Here is a 22,756-nt window from a genome sequence, read left to right as displayed (position 1 = left end):
AATGAGATTAAATGATTGGCGTGGTTGGTGCGTTGGGCTGTCAGTCATCGTCACGCTCATATAATTCAGCAGCTGACCATCGCTGCGGAACCCGGGTAAAGTCGAAGTGGGCGGAGTCTAGACAGACGCAATGACGTCATTGCAAAATAAGTGCGACCGTAAATGCGGGAAATTATCTTGTGAAGAATGTTAAAGGGTTAGTTCACCCAAAATGAAAATTAGCATGTGTTTGACTCACCCTCGAACCATCCTAGGTGTATATGATTTTCTTCTTTCAGACAAATACAATCCAAATATATTTTAATTATATTTGTATATATATATATATATATATATATATATATATATATATATATATATATATATATATTATCATTCGTTATTCAAATGTACAGTAGTTAGATAATATAGTAAGTGATAAAATAACTTCAGATGGCCTTGATTTCTTAACATTGAATTGTGCTAAAGTTTACCATTTGTTTTTACATTATAGTGAGATGAAGAGTTTAACTTATCATAAATAAGTCTTGTTTTCCTGTCATTCTATTATATTATATTATATTTGTTATATTATATTATATATTTGTTTGTATTTGTCTTTTCTGCTGTTCAGCTTCTCTCTTTATGTCTTGAATAACTTTTATTTTGAAGTCTATTGTGCATTGTTTGAAAGGAAAATGAAACAGGCAAAATATGTTAGAGGATGTTTGTTAGATGTGACAGATCAAAGTGTGTGTGTGTGTGTGTGTGTGTGTGTGTGTGTGTGTGTGTGTGTGTGTGTGTGTGTGTGTGTGTGTGTGTGTGTCATAGACTGTATAAACTTTTTTTTTTCTTTTTTTTAAACAGGTGTGTGTGTCCATGCTTTGGACTGTGATGTTTGTTTTGTTAAACTTTTAACAAATAAACATGTCTTATATCCATCCATTTGCAATGCAAGTGCTGTACATGTAATGAAAAAAAAAATCTTGAACTTTGGGAATCTGAGAATGATTTTGCTCTGCTGAAGGAATAAAACTTTTAAATGAATCTTTAATTGGCCACAAGAGGGCGCGAGAGAACCCCCCTCTGTCAATCTCCAGACACATGCAGAGCCTTCCAAAACTATTTGCTCTCTTCAGTCACACTGAATGTCATTACACTAGAGAACAAAATGTCAAACTCTCATCTGTTCTCCAATGCTCCAGGATCTTTTCTTTTCAACTTCACTTTTCTTTATGATTTTTGAAGTCAGAAACCACTAACAAACACAAGTCACACAATGCTGTCTGTCTTCAATGTCAACACTGCATCTATTGTTTTAGAATTTCAAACTCTTTTGGTCAAAGATTATGCACAAAAAGAGTTACACAATTCGATATTTGAATATATTTAGGAATCATCAATCAACCCTGGCTCACACAGACATTTTTGACATGACACAATGTCTATTTACCCTTGTGCACAAGTAAATTAGTCCTACACCATAAATGTTTATGTTCTATTATTGTTTATTCATATTTAAATGGCTTCCATATTTTGTCAACAGCTTTTATTGTCAAGCTCACAGCCTGTGAAGGGATGCATGGGCTGGCTTCTGGAAAGTGTCCATCCTCTTCCATAACACACTCTTTGAGCCAGTGCACACACTTGAAAAACAAACTAAGAGGATATTTTCTGAAGAGAATATGAAAACTCACCATTGCATGTTCCCATCTTTTCCAGTATTTTCTACGCATGTTCTAAATGGTTGTTAGGGAGTGGCTAGGGTTGCTAGGACGTTGCCATGCAGTTGTCAGGGTATCTGGGTTATTTGTAAAAATGTGATTTGTTAAAAGAGTGTTCGCTCTAGTGCATCCCATATTTAGTCTCATTAAACAACCTGCAGTTTGAATCAAATACACAGATCGTTTGCTATAGATCTGAGTGTGATTGATAGAAAATAGATACACTCACTGGAGCCAGGAGCTGTAATGGCAATTGAAATGTTTCTGAGCCAGGCCACATCAACTGACAGACGGGGAAAGCAGGGTCTCCCATGACCTTTTGCGATGTGGGATGGAGATGTGGAAATAGCACTCTGCATTTTGGCAGCAGTCGAATTCCTCTGGAAGTTTGGACAGTGACCAAAGCGGAGAAGAAATAGAAGCTGGAAAAGAAAGAGACATGCATTCTGTGGAGTAAAACTACCCGTCAAGCCTTTGCAGCTGAATATAGGTTAGTGAAGGAAAAAATCACTGTATGTACAGTTGAGTTAAAAAATAATAATAATTCAAAAACTCAACCCAAAACATCCTAGCAACTGTATACCAACAACCACAGAAAAACATCCAACATAGACAACAGCATAGAAATGCACTATACAGAAAATTATAATTCATCAATGCTCGAGCAAGTTTTCTATGAACATCAGTTACATTTTCTTTGAAAATGTTCAGAGTTTAGTTCATGATTTGGTATCTGCATTGTGGTCTGATGTCTAATCATACATGTGTCCTTTAGAGACGTCTTCAGCCCTCGTTCTCCACAGCTGCCCAGAACAAAGGGGCTCATGGGTATTATGTAAAGTGTGTGTAATGTACGTGGGTGTGTTTGGGAGAACAGGACTAACAGGAGGGAAAGTATTTATGGATGTATGCAGCGGATAGAATAAAAATATTAATTTGAATCATGTTCTCTAAATCTATACCATTACCCTCAGATACTGATAATTTCAGATGGTTTCAGACTGTTATACTGTAGTGTAATACACTAAGTCATTTCACTGCACACTTCAGCAAATATAGAAGCATACTAAAAATGTCCATACTATGCATATAATGCAGAGGTAGCATGAGCTGTGGTATAGCAATATGATATTCAAAATATAGGCAATAATAAAAGTCAAATTTAAAGCTACTGGCTCCTTTGTGAAATGAGTATGAAGTTTGAGGAAACACAATCTGCGAAATCTGATGCAGATTGTGTCTCCAGATGGCACCCAACTCTGGATGTTTGTTAGATGTGACAGATCAAAGTGTGTGTGTGTGTGTGTGTGTGTGTGTGTGTGTGTGTGTGTGTGTGTGTGTGTGTGTGTGTGTGTGTGTGTGTGGAAAACAGAAGATTCAGAGGAGAATGCGGTGTGTGAACATCACTAGGCCTGATGTGGAGTTCACCGAGGGTGGCGGTGTCACTTTATTTTTCCACTTATGATGTTAATCAAGGATTCTGGCACCACAAACTGTCAAAATGTAGTTTTTTATGACAATTTTCCACTTCCTTAAATGGGCTGTTTGTTTAAAAGAAATAAACAACCTGTTATGATTGATCAAACTTTGCTTAAAGGAACAGTTTAAATATTCTCAATAGGTGATGATATCTAAATGTGGGCGGTTATATGTTAATGAGCTCAAATCTATACAAAAATTGTGTAATGTGCCTTAATAAATTGTGTTAACATGCTAAGAACATTGCCTTAGCTACCACTAAATAGAACATAGGAGTACCATAGCAACCGCTTAGCAACACCCTAGTTACCAGATAGAAACATGTTAACACCCCACTCAGAACACCTGGGCAACCACACAGCAACACCCTGGCAACCATCCGAAACATCCCAGTAACAGTATAGGAACACCCTACCAACCACACAGGACACCCAAGTAAACACATAGCAACACCCTAAATTCAAAACATCCTAGCAACAGAATGGAAACGCAACATGCATACAGCCCTCCAGACATATCACCCTGGCAACCAACCAAAACATCTTAGTAACAGAATAACAACACAGGACTCTCTAGCAAACACACAGCAACACCCTGCATAGCAACACCCTGACAACAAGCCAAAACATACGATCAACAGCACAAAAAATGCAAAATGCATACAACCCCATGGTAAAAAAACAAAACATCCTAGGAACAGCATAGCAACACCCAGGCAACAACCCAAAGCATCCTAGCAACCACATAGAAATATGCCAAAAACAACTCACAATACCTAAGCAACTGCACAGCAACACCCTGGAAACTAACCAAAACATCCTAATAAATAATAACACCGTCAACCACATAGCAACACCCTGGCAACAGACCAAAACAGAATGGAAGATGCATATTGTAGCTACAATATCTAACCAATAGGGAACCATAATAAACTTAATCTATTGACTTTATAGCAATTTTGCGAAAAGGAAGTTGGTAATTCCTAATCTTCTAGCATTACGTTCAGTTCCCGTCAAACACAGCTGAACCAATTCTGCAATGTCTTTGAGTTCACTTATAAATCACAGACAGGTGTGTTTGGAGCAGAACTGGAGATAATCTCCAGGAACAGGATTGAAACCTCTCATCCAAGAGCCTCCCGACAGAGTGACTCTCAGCACGGAGACCCTTTGAAAGCCTTGACTTCACAGCTTTCTTCATCCCCACCCACCACCAGCTTCAGATGGCTTTGCCCAAATGATGATCTGGACCAGCACTCCTCAAAAATCTGCACTTCATAAGGATTTAGTTTTGTTTTGAAGACATAACTGCAGTTATCAGTTTGAAATGTTGAACTTTGTCTCAGATTTTTCTCATGATGTTTCGTTTAAAAGTAACAAAATGTAAAGGTTGTGTATGTCATTTTTCTGACTGTACTGTACTAATTCAATCATAAATAAAAAATAAAGTTCACAGGCTTATTTCTCTGAAAACAAACAAACAAAACAAACACTACAGCCAGTTAATCTACTTTGAAGTGTGTGCTCATTGTTAGAATGTGTTTTTGTTTTGGTCTGTGTGACTCCACCCACTGACCATTTACCCAATAGTATTTTGACACCACAGGTTGCCAGTTGGTGAAAACACAGCGTGTTAACATCTGGGTATTTGTTTATTTGCACAATAAAAAAATCACTTCACATTTGCTGCTGTAAGCATGAACAATGCTCTTTTCATTGCAGCTATATTTGATGATAACTTTAAACTTCTCTAGTGTGGAGGTAATGGTCATAATTAGCTTGACAACGTCCCAAAAACACTCAGCCTCTAATGAAGCATTAGTAAGTGATGGATGTTGTACCCCACTAGCAGAATCAGCGGGATATTTTGGCCCTCGTTAGTGCAAATAATGCCTTTTAAAGAGCGCTGCGAGCCTCGAATGATGAATCATGGGAAGTTGTTTCCAGATGTGACCTGCTGCTAGTTTCTAAAAAAACGACACTATTCTGAAGCCATTTGTTATATGATAGAAAGTTCTGAAGAGCTTTTTTAACCCTTTAGATGGAAATCTAGTTTAACTCTTGTGCTGTACTGAGCCTGTACCAGCCTTACAGTATGTCATTATCATATATTATCATCAAATGACAATCCTTTTGTCAACTTGTTTAAATTAAAATTAGCAAACGTTTAACATTTCTGATTCAGTGTAACTTATTGATCGTAGGCCTCATTAAACTGAGCATATGCACCTCAGTTTTTGAGTGAAAAGTCATTATCAGTGGATAATTTTGGTAATATGTACTCATAAAATGGTGTCAGTGGAATCAGTGAGGCCTATGACCAATCAGCTTTAGTCCATGTGATATCATAAACTACAGCATTTACGGGGAATAGTGAAAATTCACACGTTTTCCTGAGCCCAGCACAGTGCTGCATTATTTTAAAGGGACATTCACACAGGATGCATTTTGTGTTTAAAACCCCCAAAATTAAGGTGGCCGAGAGAGCTCAATGTGTTGCAACTTCAGAAAACACATGCAAATAGAAATCATATACATCCATTTGACAACACGCTGCAAATGCTCACAACATAACCAAATACGTTTTTTTATTTGAAGTGCATTTTGCAGTGCTTTATTTGGTTGTGTAGTGAGTATTTGCATGTGTGCGATGTCAAATTGATGAAGTTGTTTTCTAAATCTGCAGGTGTTTTTTCTATTTGCAGTGCGTTGAGCTCTCTCGGCCACCGTACAAAATGCAGGCTAGAAAAAGCATTTTTAAAAAGCACCATGTTTTTGGGAAAAACGTGAGACGTGAGTGCAACAGTCAAATATGTCCATGTATTGCATGTTTACATACAGTGGAAATGCAAAAATAAAAAAATAAATAAACAAAACACTTTTCTTTGAGGAAGATGGATGTTCTCATAAAGACTTGTACTCTGTGTGAATCATTCCTCGTTTGCTGTGATTGAATAAACTGTTCTTCTCCCATCACACACACACACACACACACAAGCATCTCCTGTGTCCCTGCCTCCCTCCTGTCATTACTGTACCAACATCTCTGATTTACTGAATGGCATCTCCAGATCACATCACTATCCAGTTTACAAGTGATTACAGAGACCATTCAAAACAACAACTGCAAGAGCAATAGAAATGTCCAAACTATCCAAATCAAATATATCCGAGACTCCTTTTTTAAAACCCGTGAGACTTAAAGCCAACATGAAATCAGAATTGACTTATTGTACTTTCTCATGCTTGCTTTATTGAGCGATTCACCAGTGCAACGTTTGTCTTCATCAGTTTAGATCATGTGAATTTGATTCGAAATGCTTCTAAGAAATGCTTCCAAGTCTGAGACATTGTTAAGGAGACTCCGTTTAATGCCACTGCTGTGTGGGAGAAACAACTGAGACATTAAAGAGCGTTTGAGAGAATGCAGAGTCTCTGCACGCACATCCTATAGCTCCTTCTTCTATACAAAAACTCAATTTACCATAAACAGAGACAACGACATCATGTTATGTTATCATCCTGTTGCCATGAGACCCAGCGATGTCGCCTCGGGCGAATCTCATCCTCTGTAGCTTGCTCTTCACACGCTGTTCCATCATTACAGGACGTCAGAGGAGGATGAAAGCCTGCTGTCGTGGGTGGTGTGAAATCTCCTGTCAAACGTCTCACTCACTCCACAATATAACAGCGCACTCACTCCAAACGCTGTAAAGTCATGCTTTACGTTCAGCTCTGGAGAAATTCAACACCTTAACTCTATTAGGAGGGAAATGTGTGAAGTATATTCACTTATGACACACAGCATTGTTATTTATATATAAATGTGTGTGTGTGTATAATATGAAATAGATGAAAAACAAAACCGAAATTAAAATTAGAAATGAAACAATAAGTATTAAAATTACTAATAAATAAATAAATTAATAAAAAAACAGTTATGTAATAGTTACATAAATAATAAAAATGTCATGGTTAGTTAACTAAAACTTAAAAAAAAATATTTTAATGAAGTACATAAGTTAATGAAATAAAATAATAAATTATATAAATTAAAAACTAAACCTAAATAGAAACTTTACAATTATAAAAATAACATAATAATAAATATGACAAAAGGACATAAAATTACTAAAATGTTAACTAAAATATAATTGAAGTCTGATAAATATACAGTAAAAAGAAATGCAAATTCCAAATATTAATAGATACTTTGAGTATGTAAATAATACTAAAATAAAACCGATATATGAATCTCGATTCTGATTGGTTTGACAGACACTACAAAGAGTTATATATAGGCTACTGTACCACGGACAAAGTCATTTAGCTTCATCTGCTTGAACAGGGAAATACTAAAATTTCAGAAACTGTTTGTCAATATTATAATAAAATACTTAGAATATAATCTGGCAACAATGTACTCACGAAGTGTGCAACCTCAGCTGAAATCACACTCATATATTGTAATTCATTTCCATGAAAAAGTTTGGCTCTAACAGCCAGACAAACTCAAACGTGCATCTTCAGCTGTGAATAAGATGTCTTTATTGTAGTGCTGAATGAACCCACATTCACAATCCATTTACCATGTGGAAGAGGGTAAATGTTCACTTAAAAAAATATAAGATCAATGATGAAAGTTAAAAAGGCAAACCCTTAGTTCGCATGGCAAGGCAAATTCACCCATAAATGATCGTCTGGAGGATCCTTGAGGGATCGTGTATTTTTGTGTGTGTGTCTATTCCTCTTGTTCAGTCCCATCTGCTGTAATATTAACAAACAAGGATGTTTTATCCATGCATATGACCGCTAAATCAACATACTGTAAGTTTGGCATCTTTTATATAAACTACACATCTTGAATAATTTTTTACATTTTTTTTTTTTTTTACCCCTTTGTACATTTCTGGATTCATGAACCACAGATGACCATAATACTAAAATGACAATATAGATAAAGAAACATTATTATATTGTACTCTATGATTAAATAAACAGGAATAAAATGACTCATAAACTTTAATAACAGATTTGGTAGCCTGGAACTCTCCTGAGAAAGGTATGATGAAATGATTTTGCTTATTATTATTTCTTGTCATTTTTGCTCAAGCAGATGAATCAAGGGACGCTTCGATTGAAAGTAAAGTACCCTGTGCAAACTATATTTGTTTTCCTCCATGTGTTTCTGTACAACATTCATGTGTTTGACTGCATTATGATTATTCCTGTTCCAAAGTAGGCCTATAGTTAAATTAATAATCACATCTATTACAGGCTTCAAGATTAAAGGCACTTTCCACAAATAGAGTACACAATAGAGTTTGAAATGCTGAAGAATCGTGTTTTCTCCACCTCGGGAGACTTTAACTAAAATTAAAATGACGAAATGTAAATTTAAAAATTAATATTTAATAATTGAAATTAAATTAATTAATTCAAATTAAATAACATATTTGACAAATATTTAAATGCTTTAAATTGTTTATTTTATTAATTTAAATATTTTAAAATAATACTTACTAATAATAAATAATGAATAATTTTCTGCATTTAATCAAATAGTAATTCAACAGATTTAATATGAATATAGTCTATATCTCCTGAGGTGTGACCGAACAAAATCATAATTTTCAAGGGTTCTTACAGACATTTTAAAAACTATCTACTTTGATTGCTAGGTTAATTTAACAGTTTAATCTTTACATCTTTATTGCTTCAAATAAAAGTAACAGGGCATCTGGACTCTTTTTGTGGAAAGTGCCGATAGCGTTTCATTACAAATACTTTTCCCGCCCAATTCAAAGCTATTCTAAAGTGAATCCCATGATTGTTTTACTACATTATTACAAAATACATAATTGCAACATTTTATATAGAAGTGCTAATTAGAAACCACAACATAATCAGCTGAATATTCCCAGCAGTTTTATGAATCAAAAGAGACACGAGATTACAAAATAAAAGTGCTTCTCATCATCCTATTTGGCTTCCTCAAAGAAAATGTCCCTCAAAGTAAAGCGCCTCATTGCTGCAACAGGACACCCGCGCACTTATCGATCCCCTCATGAACATTTCAACCCATGACGTCTGAGAGTCCCTCTGATGAAACGTCATCTTCGCTGACAGCGGGCCGTTTGGAAGAACAAATCTAGCTCATTCTGGCTCTTTATTAAAGTAATGGCAGTTTAAGACATCAGGTTCTATATGTGCAAACTAAACGGCAAAATCAACGTGATTGAGTCTCGAACAGCGTCAAACTTAGAATGAAAACATGCGGGGAAAAGAAAGACTCAAGTTTGGTGCATTTTTAACCCCTTTGACCGTTTTTACAGTTTCTTCTTAAATCATAATTGTGTTGAATTAAAGCATTTACACACTAGACAAGCTTTGCACTTTACGATCCGTCGTGGAGGGAAATGTCGGGTCATAAGCGGGAAAACAGTGAACTGGATTTGGCCTCACTCGAGATTCCAAGAGCTGAACGGATGCTAAAAATCCCTTTCACAAACCCTCAGTAAGGTTCTCTCAAAGTTGAAGAAAACGTTCTTTCAAGTAACATTAATAGAATGTTCATTTAAATTTGCATGGCCTATAATAACATTCACAAAATCGTTATTGATACATGCCTCATGGAAAATTTTGATACATTTTTAAATGTAACCTCTTGCGTTTTCAGAACGTTCCGAGAACATTTAAAAATATCGTTCCCAAAATGATAAAAATGGAACATTCCATTAATGTTTTCTGTAATGTTCGCATAAGCCAGAAAAAGTGGGCAGCTAACAAAAATTTTCTAAGAATGTTTTGTGAACATTTTTTGGAAAAGTTATTTGCGAAAGTTAGTTAAATAAAGTTTGTAAAATGATCAAATGGAACATTCCATTAATGTTTTCTGTTACATTCGCATAACCAAGAACAAATGGGCAGCTAACACAAATATGTTCTAAGAATGTTCTTTCCCATCACATTGTGAAAACATAATTTTTGGAATATTCTGAATATTCATTATTTCTGAATATCTGTAACATTCGCATAGCCAAGAAGAAACTGGCAGCTAACAAATGTTTGGCTAAAGTTTCAATTTCGTTATTTCTCAATGATCTCTGAACATTCAAAACATTCTTTTTTTTCATGTCTTAAAACTATTCTTTCTTGGTTATGTGAACATTCCATTTTGCAAACATTAGAGGAACGTTACTATTAAATACTCTCTAACATTCTAAAACAAATGGTAGCATTTAAAGGTAACATTGTAGAAATAAACATTCCATGAATGATGTGTAAATAATGTTTTTGTGCAAACATTCTGAGAACATTTTTAAACTTTGAACGAACATTCTGTTTATGTTACTGGAAGAACGTTTGTTCATAACGTTGAGACAACCTTCCCTATTGGCTGTGTATGTCCTTGCAATGCATCATTCCCATTCAACCCAATGAATCTGCAGCATTCTCTAGTGTGTAGACGCCATTCACATGGGCATGACGTGTATGAACACCACTTGATTGATGATCTCTATGTTGAACCCCTCTCAGAACCTCATGTGATTGTGAGTGGTTATTGTATATTGCAGGAGGAGCAGCATGGGTCTTCTTTATCCGGCTGAGAAGCGTAGTCCATCTGTCTGACTATCTCAGAGAACAGTTCGTCCACCATGGTTTTGCTCTTGGCCGACGTCTCCATGAACGGGCAGCCCCATTCTTCAGCTAGAGCTTGACCCTCGCTCGACGAAACCTCACGCTCGTTGTCCAGGTCCACCTTGTTTCCCACGAGTATCACGGGCACACGCTCGTACCTGTGAACATACGCGACACGAGAATGAGAGAAAGCTGCAGCATTAAAGGGATAGTTCACCCAAAAATGAAAATTATGTCATTAATAACTCACCCTCATGTCGTTCCAAACCAGTAAGACCTCCATTTATCTTTGGAACACAGTTTAAGATATTTTAGATTTAGTCCGAGAGCTCTCAGTCCCTCCATTGAAACTGTGTGTACGGTCTACTGTCCATGTCCAGAAAGGTAAGAAAAACATCATCAAAGTAGTCCATGTGACATCAGAGGGTCAGTTAGAATATTTTGAAGCATCGAAAATACATTTTGGTCCAAAAATTCATTCAAGTCATTATCTGGCTCGGCTCGGTGTTCATCTTCAGTTCTCTCTTCACAGCAGTTCAGTCAGTGTACTGTTTGAGTAATTGAATTACTCCGGGATATTGGTTTGTTTGAAACTCAGAGGGAGTGTCAGCCACATTAAAAAAATTAACAGCTTAAGTCATTTGTGGATTAATGCGTATTAAAGATGCGAACCGTTTAAAACGATTCAGTTCGATTTGGTGAACTGAATGATTCGTTCGCGAACCGGATATCCAGACTGCTTTGTCTTGAACTCTCTCACAACAGACCCGGAAGAGAAGACAATGCTGAATAAAGTCGTAGTTTTTGCTATTTTTGGACCAAAATGTATTTTCGATGCTTCAAAAAATTCTAACTGACCCTCTGATGTCACATGGACTACTTTGATGATGTTTTTCTTACCTTTCTGGACATGGACAGTATACCGTACACACAGCTTCAATGGAGGGACTGAGAGCTCTCGGACTAAATCTAAAATATCTTAAACTGTGTTCCAAAGATAAACGGAGGTCTTACGGGTTTGAAACAACATGAGGGTAAGTTATTAAGGACATAATTTTGGCATAATTGGCGAACTAACCCTTTAAATGACAAGTCCAAGTTAAAATGTGACATTTCAGCATTAACTGCAGTTGTTTCCGAACAGGTTTCCCTAATAGTTTTACTGCATCCATTGCCTTTGTCTGCAATTGGTCAGGCAAACAGACAGTCCCACCTCCAAAGCCATGTCATTGGTTAAGTCAACAGTTGAAAAAACTGAACAAAGTTTTACTCTTCAGAGTTAAACTACCAGTGACTCACTAAAAGTAACTGTGGACATTACACATTAAAAATATCATATACACTATATATACACTAATGCTGTCAAACGATTAATCACATGCAAAATAAAAGTTTTTGTTTACATAATATTGTTTATATAAATCCATGTATATGTTTATATTCATATAATTTATATTATAATATATAAATATTTTACATCTATAAACGTAACATATTTTTCCTAAATATACATGCATGTGTATATATATATAAATAATAAATGTACACAGAACACACACACACACACACAATATATATATATTGTAAATAAAACTTTAATTTTGGATGCGATTAATCATGATTAATTGTTTGACAGCATTAATATATACATAATTTTTTACAATAGTAAATATGTGTTTTAGTGTTTACAGCTTTTCATAAACAATCTTTATGTTACTACTTTTAACATTTTTAATCAGACTTCACAAAAATGGGGTCAGATGATCTTGAGACCAATAATAAAAACACAAAATGGTCAAAAGCTATAATTCTAATATTAAAATTAATCATAACATTTTAGAAATACAATGACCAAGCTAAAATCTACTCACAATTAAATATATTTTGTAATCATCTATATAGCTACAAATAAATTGCTTCAAGCAGCGCTGTAACAATATAAAATCTATATTGTGCATTGTTCCTTAAACAATAAATAAATAAATTCATGAAATTAAGTGTTTGTTTTTAAATCCATCAATCAATCCTTTAAATTGGAAAAGAAAATGAAAAGAAATGTCAAAAAAGTGTACAAAAAAAATCTTTAAAAACGTTTTCTTTTTGCATCTGAAATTGCATTAGCTGAGCTAATTTTCCAATTAAAAAAAAAAAAAACATGCTGATAACAAATCAGTTAAATTGTATATTTGACACCATTTTCAACATAAATAAATGTTTAATTATACCAAAAATTATACATTAAATAATTATCGATAAAATATGTCAACGCTCAACAACTAATGAATAACTCGCTCAAGATGAAACAGTTCAATGTTTTTTCTTTACCAAAACTGATTGAGTTCAGCTTCGCTCCAGTTATTGAACCTCCATCCGATACCTGAGGTCACAATCATTAAAGACGACTCAAATGTATTTGGCATTAGCTGTGTGTCCCCGATCCGCTGTGAATCATTCCCTCCACAGACTCTGAGTCAGAGCTATTGATCGGTCAGCCGAAGCTCTTCAGACGAGTGTGTGTCCAGCGCTCATCGTGAGAACGGAGGATCGGCTTGATATCAACTAGAATTAAAGGATCGACTGCCATCTCAATGACTGCCAGAGGAAAACAGCACTGCTCTTTTTAATAGCTCCAGACACTTAAAGTGACAGTTGCCTTTCTTTCTTCTGCGGAGCACAAAAGAAGATATCTTGAATAATGTTTTATTAAAAATATGACTTATATCATATGTATTGAAAATTATATATATATATATATGTATTATTTATATATTAATTATTTATATTTTTATTTATTTTTAAAATTGTAAAAATATTTATATATCTTTTGTTTGTTTTGTCTGATAAGTAACAAACACACACACATATATAATATTTTAATGTTTTACAAAAATGTTGACATTTATTTTTTCTTAATAATAATAACATTGTTAAATATTAAATATATTATCATTATTATTATTATATCTGTAGTGCCTTTTAGGTTCAATTTTTTTCCAGTTTTTTTCCTAATAATAATAATAATAATAATAATAATTTTAAGTATTAAATAAAATATTGCCTATTATTATTTCATTTTGTTTCCGTTTTTTTTCCTAATAATAATATTAAGTATTAAATAAAATATTGCCTATTATTATTTATGTAACTCCCTTTAGTTTATATAAAAATATTATATTATTTTAGTATTATATAACATATATTAAAAAATATATATGTCTGTGATGCTCCGCTGTATTTTCAGCATCATTCCTCCAGTCTTCAGTGTCACATGATCTTCAGAAATCATTCTAATGTGATGATTTACTGCTCAAGAAACATTTCTGATTGTTATCAATGTTGAAAACAGGTGTGCCGCACAATATTTTTGTGGAAGGCATGATACACAATATTTTCACAGTTCAAAAGAACAGTATTCATTTGAAACAAAATCTTTTGTAACATTATAAATGTCTTTCCTGTCACTTTTGGTCAGTGTAGATAAAGAATAGAGCACGTGTGTGACTCTGCTCAGCATTATTGAGTCTCTAGCGTCCTTCACATCATGTTCCTCATCTAACAGCGACTGTGAATGCTCTGAGTGGGAGTAAAGCGGCGCTCAGATGAAATGTCATGTATTGGTGGCGAGCAGGAGAAACACTATTTATAACCAGACTGACTCGAGGGAAGTTAAAGCTGTTTGAGCAGGTCTGGGATCAGTTCTATCATATATTCATACTGCTTCAGCTCATCTAAATCACGCCGTTTATAAGACGAGCGTTTCCAAGAGTGCACTGTTTTTCTGACATGTCATACATTCAGTTTGTACGTTTTATGTGCCGCTGATGAAGAAAAGCAATAAAGCAGGCTGGAAGAATACTGGCCATTCAGTCATTGATATCACACTTCTAATGTGTGCCTTTTACACTTCATTTTATGTTGTAAGTGCTTCAATAAGCATATTATTTCATTCATTAAATTATCTATAACATTTTTTTTTTTAGTATACAATTTTATTTATAATAATTCAAATGTAAAATATCTATCTAAATAATATTACATCTATGTATATAAATTCAAATCTATCTATCTTGTAAAATTACATATTATAATTCAAAATGTAAAAAGAATATAAATATATAATAAAAACTATTTTAAAATATATTAAAGCACATATACATCTATATAATTAAATATTTCATGATATTCAAATATATTTACCACCACTACAAAAATGTATAAAAATAAATGCAAACACATATAATAAATATTTATAAATATTATATAAAAGACATAACATAATTCAGATTGAAACCGGTCGTTATGTTTCACCAGACAAACTGGTTCTCATTCAGTTCATCTAAAGCTGCTTGGTGACATTTTCCAAAATGTCATGCCTTTTATTATCATCTTAATGTCTCGCTGATTAAAAGAATTGAATCCAGTGGCAAGATAAGAAACAGAGCAGCAGTAGTTAAGTGAATGTAATTACCCTGGAGTGTAACGAAGCACAAGCCGCTGTTAGAGCGTCTGACTGATGGTGATGTAACACACAGGACGAGCTGCTTTTACCAGTCCAGCTCAATAACTCATTAATCTTTTATGCTGCTGCATGAATGCTTTCCTTATTGCCTGAAACCATACGCCACAGCACACGCTTTCCTGAGTCCCAGAGCGAATCCACACGGCTGAAATGACCAATCCATCAGATCTATCAGAGTACAGATTCACCCTGGGATTAATAATGCACCCTGACGACAGAAACTGACAACGTTTATTAGGGGTGTTGTTTTACTGTGTGTGTGTGTGTGTGTGTGTGTATACACCCACACAAATGTTATTATATCCTTAATTTCCTTTATTTTTCAATTAATAGAAAATTCAATCAACTTTAATTGTAATTATATGTATATTATAAATAATTATATTTAATGGAAAATAATGGAAACAACAAAATAATTCAAAAATGTTTAAAATAAGTTAAAATTATACTATTTATATGCCAATTCTTTTTTTACATTTTACTATTTTAATAAATATTGATTATAATAATATGAAAATAATTCTATATGATTTAAAAAAAATTACAAATACAAAATTATATGATTATATTATGTATTATAATTTTAATCACAGACATATAATTTTTTATTACAATTATTTAATAATATGACAAAAATTATATATAATAGAAAATAATTATAGAAACTGCTAACGAATTACAAACTCAAAAGTTTATATAATATATAATTGTAATTATTTGAAAATAAGTATTTGATTAAAATAAATCAAAATTAATTGACTATAATATTGTACACGTATATAATTTGAATGTATTATCTGAAAATAGTTACATGATAATCATCGAAACAAATGATTCTAGTGTAAGAGTGAAGAGTGAACTACCTGATGCAGTTTATTGAGTGTGATTGTTGTAAATGTGATGCGCTGAAGCGCTGAAGCTCCGTCTGTCAGAGAGTGACGTCCGGTGCATTGAAGGCCTCTGTTTCCCTGTAACCCTGCGACCCCCGCCGCTTTCCAACACAAAAACAGATGTGAAGTCTCCAGAGACGCTGCTGGAAGCAGTGCATGCTGGGACGCTTTTGGCAGTAAATGCTGGTTGGCCACACGCTGACTCAGAGCGAAACAAAGGAACCTAGTTGTTAATGAAAACAAAAAGGGGAATGTTTCTCTTTTCCAAAGTTTCCCAAAATAAAAAGGTCTGTCAGAAATTAAAAGCAGAGTTGGATGAATAAAGTCCAAAAACACTGAACACAACACGGCCTTCAGAAACTAAACTAGACTAGGACAGGAATAACATGAAATATTAAGAACAAAGTTTACACAAACATTAAAATCATTGTTTGGAATGACATGAGAGATTATAAATGTTATATTGATTACGGTATTTTACTTAAGTACTGTGTAATGTGCTGAAATGTCATGCTTTGTTTATTGTAAAGCACTTTGAGCTGCATGCCTTGCCTGTATGAAAATAATAAATTAAAAAAAAAATTATTTCATATTCAATTTTTTTTTTCATTATATTGGAAAATTGGAAACCAAATGGGAAAAAGGTGTAATTTATTATCACATTTAATAATATATTTTTAAAATAAGAAATCATAAATAAATGAAAAAAAAAGAAACTAAATGGAGTTATAAAAATAATAATAATGGGTCATATTTTATTTAATAATTAATAATATTATTAATATTATAAAAAAACGGAAATAATGAAAACTAAATGGAAAAAAATGGAACCTAAAAGGCACTACAATAATAATAATAATAATAATAATAATAATATATTTAACATTTAACAATGATGCTATTATTAAGAAAAATAATCTAAAAAGTGCTACAGAAATAATAATATTATTATTTTGCCTAATATATAATAATATTATTAAAATAATTTTTGTTCATTAATTACTAGATGTAATATATTGTCATGCATGTATTGTTCAAAATCAGCTACAGACTTGCACATTATAATAAAGGATCATAAAACACGCAGCTGTGATCTGTGAATCTGTTGCGTGAACGATTCAGTAAATGATTCGAATTTTAAAAGACTCAGTGAACAAATCTTTTTGGTGAACTGAATCAAAAGATTCAAGTCACTGTAATGAATCAAATTCACCACCACTACATCATCTTCACAGTCATACAGGTTCAGAATGAAACAAATGAGGACAGAACTGTGCTTTTGGTGATGAACTATCGCTATAAATACACCTTACAAAAGCGGTGCAGGGGAACGGACAGATAACTGAACCATGTTAAACAGCAATCATTGTCTTCACTGGCACTCCACACACACACACACACACACACACACACACACACACACACACACACACACTCCATGTGTCTCAGAGCTATGAGGATGTTTGGACACTAATCTAAGATCCGTCTCTTCATTCCCAACTGTATCAGCAAGAAAGGGATTTGAGAAGAGTGTGAAATGTCAATATCTGGCAACACAAACAGCAGGTTTCTCACAATAAACCCTCAAGAACACAATCTCATCTTCCACCAAGATACACCACCCGGTCCCCACGGCCTGCATGAGACACCGTGTGTGCTGCATTAAATGATCCTACATTCAGTTAGTTATGAAAATGAATTGTAATGACTATAGCTATTTACAGGTGTTAACAACATACTTCAGCGGGTAAAATAAGTGTTGAACACAGAACCATTTTAATCAGTAAATATATTTCTAAAGGTGCTGTTGACATGACATTTTCACCAGACACACACACACACACACACACGTGACCATGCAGCACAAAAGCAGTCTGAAGTCTCTGGGGTATATTTGTAGCAATAGCCAACAATACATTGTATGGGTCAAAATGATAGATTTTTCTCTTATGCCAAAAATCATTAGGATATTAAGTAAAGATCATGTTCCATGAAGATATTTAGTAAACTTCCTACCGTAAATATATAAAAACCTATTTTTTGATTAGTTATATGCATTGCTAAGAATTCATTTGGACAACTTTAAAGACGATTTTCTCAGTATTTTGAGAAACCACACGTCAATGGAAAGATTATTTATTCAGCTTTCAGATGATTGCATTAAATTGATCAAATGTTACAATGTCACAAAAGATTTCAATTTCAAGGAAATGCTGTTTTTTTAAACACCTCAAAGAATCCTGATAAATAAAAAAATTTCTGTTTTCAACACTGCTAATAATCAGAAAAGTTTCTTGAGCAGCGAATCATCATATCAGAATGATTTCTGAAGATCGTGTACTGATACACTGAAGACTGGAGGAATGATGTCTGTGTAGTTTTCACTATAGTGAGATTCATCAACATTAATTTGAACTACACAAAAAATAAAAAATAAAAACCTCTTGAATGATTTGCACACAAAATTATGCTTTATTTATGGGGCATTCAGTTGGGTCTGCGTGATCTTTGAACGCCCGTCTTTCATATTCACGCATCTCCTTTCAAATGAATGCTTTTGGATATCAATTATCATAAATTAACACATTTTACAATATGTAAATGCTGTTCACAGAAGTCCACTCTCAGACAGACTGTGTGTGGGCCGCTCTTTGTGTGTTTCAAACACCCACTGTAGCTAAACTGAATATAACGACGTGTGTTTGAATCTAAATTGATTAAAGCGTGTTTAGCATTAGATATAAAGCAGGATGCGTCCACATTTCCTCTTCCCAGGCTCTCGCTGCCAGAAGTCCAGTGTGTCTTTGGGTTAGTGTGCACTAATGCAGTAGTGATGTTTCTTTGGCTTCCAGTGGCACACAGTCTCTTTTATATTGTGGTGAGTGTGTTACTGTAGTATCATCCGCCGGCTCAGCATGTATCTGTCTTCTCCTGCAGATGAACAACCTGTGCCAGAGCTTCAGAGCTGTTTCGCAGGTTCTGGCATGAAACTGTGCCAATTCAATTCAAGCTGCATAAAATATAATGTGTCCATCCAGAGTGTGTTTAGTGCTGGGAATTTCTACAGGAATTACCTTCGATTTTTGTCAGTTCATTTAAAGCATTTTATTTAAGTGATTTTCTAGTTTTTGTTTGTTTTTTTGTATCCATTTTCTATATTGTAGTAGAATTTTTGTCTCATAACTCACAGCTCATTAACTTCACATACACTAAAATAATGTAAACTCCAATCAATATTCGTTTGTTTATTTAGCTATATCTTGAAGCTGGAAGCTTGTTTTTTGCCACAGGATAAAATAAATAAATAAATAAAAGACTTTTCGTGACTTATCTCACAGTATTGACATTTCAAGTCAGAATTTTAAAATATAAACTTAACTGTGAGGAAAAAGTCAGAATTGTAAGATATAAACTAATTAGAAGAAATGCTAGGAAATTAATAGAGATAAAAGCTAGAATTGTTAGATTTGAGATATACAACTAGGGAAAGTCATAACTGTGAGATATAAACTCAGAATTATTAGGGAAAAAGGATGAATTGTTAAAAAGAAATCAGAATTGAGAGAAAAAAGTCATAATTGTGAGATATAAACACAAAGTTAAGAGAGAAAAAAAAGAGAATTTTTAAGATGTAAACTCAGAATTAAGAGAATATTATTAAGAATGTCGAGTTTGTATTTGACAATTCTCTGTGTATATCTCAGAATTGTAATGCAATTCAAAAAAATAAAAAATAATAATACTTTGGCGGAAACGAGCTTTTATAAATTTGTTACATAAAAATAAGAGGGATAAATGCACAGTTGCCATGATGTCTGAATAAACTTAACATGTGTGCTATATAAACTATTTAGCACCAAATCAGTCCAAAGACAATTACAATTACAAAAGCCTTTTACAAGATGCTGTTCTTCATGAAAAATGATCAAATTACTGCATTTAAATATGCAGAAACTCTAGATGTCACTTTGTCATGAACGCCATTGCATTGATGTGTTATGTCACTACACTGGTCACTGCATAGATAAGAGCGTTAATATCTAAAAGCGTTTTAGATTTAAAGTTTTGACATGATAATTCAGGCTGCAGCGATCAATCTTTCATCTATATGCTTTACCTCACAGACTGTTTTTATTGTCCTGTACGTGTCGTTTATGAAAGCAGTGTGTTCAAATCTCTTTTAAGAGTTGATCTGGAAAAACACAAACAATACAGCATCTGTTTCCAGGCCTTAGGTTAAATTATGGAAAGATTAGAACAGAAGCAGTCTCCCATTGGACTTATTATTAACCGCACAATAAAGACACAGCATTATATGATTTCACACACGCTCAAGTCTTTCCATCTGCTTTAGAAAACAAACTACCTGCTTGCCAGATCGAGCAGTATCATGCTAAAATTATGATAATGCCATTGTTCTTTAATAGTAGTTACTGTAGTACTGTATGTACAGCGATATTGAATGATTACATATTCATATAACACTTACTAATAAAGCACTGTGACAGTACCCTGGTACAGCTATCATATCAGATGCTGGTGCATGTTCAAAAACTAATCGTTTTCCGTACGCTTTCTTTCACCTTGAATTTATAAAAGTACTGTGGAAGTCCCAGAGTAAAATGATGGTATCAGATGTTAATACCATGGTACACAACCAAAACATGGTAATATCATTGATTTCTGTAAGCTAATAATTTTTCTTTTGCCTTGAATTTACAAAAAGTGCAGTGGCAGTACCATGGTAAAATGATGGTATACCATGGGACTTTACTATTTACCATGGTACATGTCCACAAACATGGTAATGCCATAATTCCTGCATGTTTGCTTTTCACCTTGACCATTGTATTTTAAGATTTACCATGGAACATTACCAAAATATGGTAATATCATTGTTTTTTTTGTAAGTTTATTGTGTTTTTATAAGTTTTCTATAAGTTTATTGTGTCAATTAGTGATTTGGCGGTACCATGGTAAAAGTATGGTACCAAGAATGAGTCAGATGGCTTCATTACTATCTGGTACCGTGGTAGTACTACGGTAAAATGATGGTATCAGATGTTAACACCTAGGTACTTCAATGTTTACCATGCTTCATGTCCAAATACATTGCAATACCACTATTTTCTCTACGTTTATTTTTTACCTTACAATAAACATACTGCATTACAGCATGGTAAAAACTATGGTAATGCCATGGTTATTTAACACAGTGTGTACTGAATGATTACCAAATTATATAAGACTTCAAAAAGTTCTTATAAAAAAGTAGTGTGGCTGTACCAAAAGCAGTATATATATATATATATATATATATATATATATATATATATATATATATATATATATATATATATATATATATATATATATATATAACATTTTTTTGCACCCTCATTTTCCAGATTTTCAAATAGTTGTATAACAGCCAAATATTGTCCGATCCTAATAAATTAAAAAAACTGACCCTTACGACCAGTTCTGTGATCCATGGTCACAATTAACTTTGTGAAAATAAAATAAATTGACAGTCATTAAGGGAGGTGTTTCCCCCACTCTACCCTAACCATGGTGCATGCCCAAAAAAGGGTTAAATTTCTGTAAGTTTAACGGTTTTTGCGTAAGTAACAAGACACTCTGGTAATAATAGCAGTGTAAAGTGATGGTATATGACATGGTTCAGCCTGCTCAAATGATTGCACCAGATGGTTTTACCATGTTAGCCTCAAAGAACACCATGTGTTATGCGTCTCACCTCTTCACCCTGATGATCTGGTCTCTCATGGGCTTTATATCTTGGAAGCTCTGCTGGTTGACCAGGCTGTAGACCAGGATGAAGCCCTGGCCGTTCTTGATGTAGAGATCCCGCATGGACGCGAACTGCTCCGTCCCCGCCGTGTCCAGGATCTCCAGCACCGACGGTGACGAGTCCACCTCGATCTCCTTGCGGTAGAAGTCTTCGATGGTCGGGTCGTACTTCTCGATGAAGGTCCCGGTCACGAACTGGACCGTGAGCGCGGATTTCCCGACCCCTCCGCTGCCCAGCACCACCACCTTGTACTCGCGCATTGCGACGTGACGCGCGTAATGGAGCCAGCTAACAGTGTCCAAACCGATCAGACGCGACGGGAAACTTGCTTTGAATATCGCAGAAGTCGAGCAGACGCGGAGCCATGGCTGGCTGTATTACAACACTCACCACAGAGACAAATAACAAAGGCGCACAAAGAGCCAATGCGCGGACTTCATGGCATCTCTAGCTACCTCGAATACCCAGAACCCGACAGCTGCTTAGAGAATGAATCGTTTAACACGCATTTGCATGCATTTTAGGTTATAAAAGCGCCAGGGCGAGCATGCAAGGCATCACGCGTCACCGCCGAGCGTCATTTGGAAATCGTTAGGGACGCTGCTGCATTCCAGAATAGCTATTCTTCTGTATCTTCCAGCATCCTCAACCGCCATACTCTCGGGTGGAGACCTTCTGAAGCCAGAGCACTCCGTCTCGGTTCGAGGATAGGA

The 22,756-nt window shown here is 34.4% G+C and overlaps 1 protein-coding gene across 1 annotated transcript; it reads right to left on the bottom strand.

Moving 5' to 3' along the window:
* Positions 1–10,250: 10,250 nt before the first annotated feature.
* On the bottom strand, positions 10,251–22,756 carry LOC132143362 (ras-related protein Rap-2a). Its single transcript, XM_059553517.1, has 2 exons — positions 21,990–22,756; positions 10,251–10,980 (listed from the first exon to the last, which is right to left on the bottom strand). Exons 1-2 carry the CDS (start codon positions 22,301–22,303, stop codon positions 10,743–10,745), a joined length of 552 nt encoding a protein of 183 aa, XP_059409500.1. The 5' UTR covers positions 22,304–22,756; the 3' UTR covers positions 10,251–10,742.

This window comes from Carassius carassius, chromosome 7 (genome assembly GCF_963082965.1).
Source record: "Carassius carassius chromosome 7, fCarCar2.1, whole genome shotgun sequence".
Classification (NCBI taxonomy): domain Eukaryota; kingdom Metazoa; phylum Chordata; class Actinopteri; order Cypriniformes; family Cyprinidae; genus Carassius; species Carassius carassius.
Note: the sequence above shows the minus strand (reverse complement) of the source record. Positions and strands in the feature narration are given on the sequence as shown.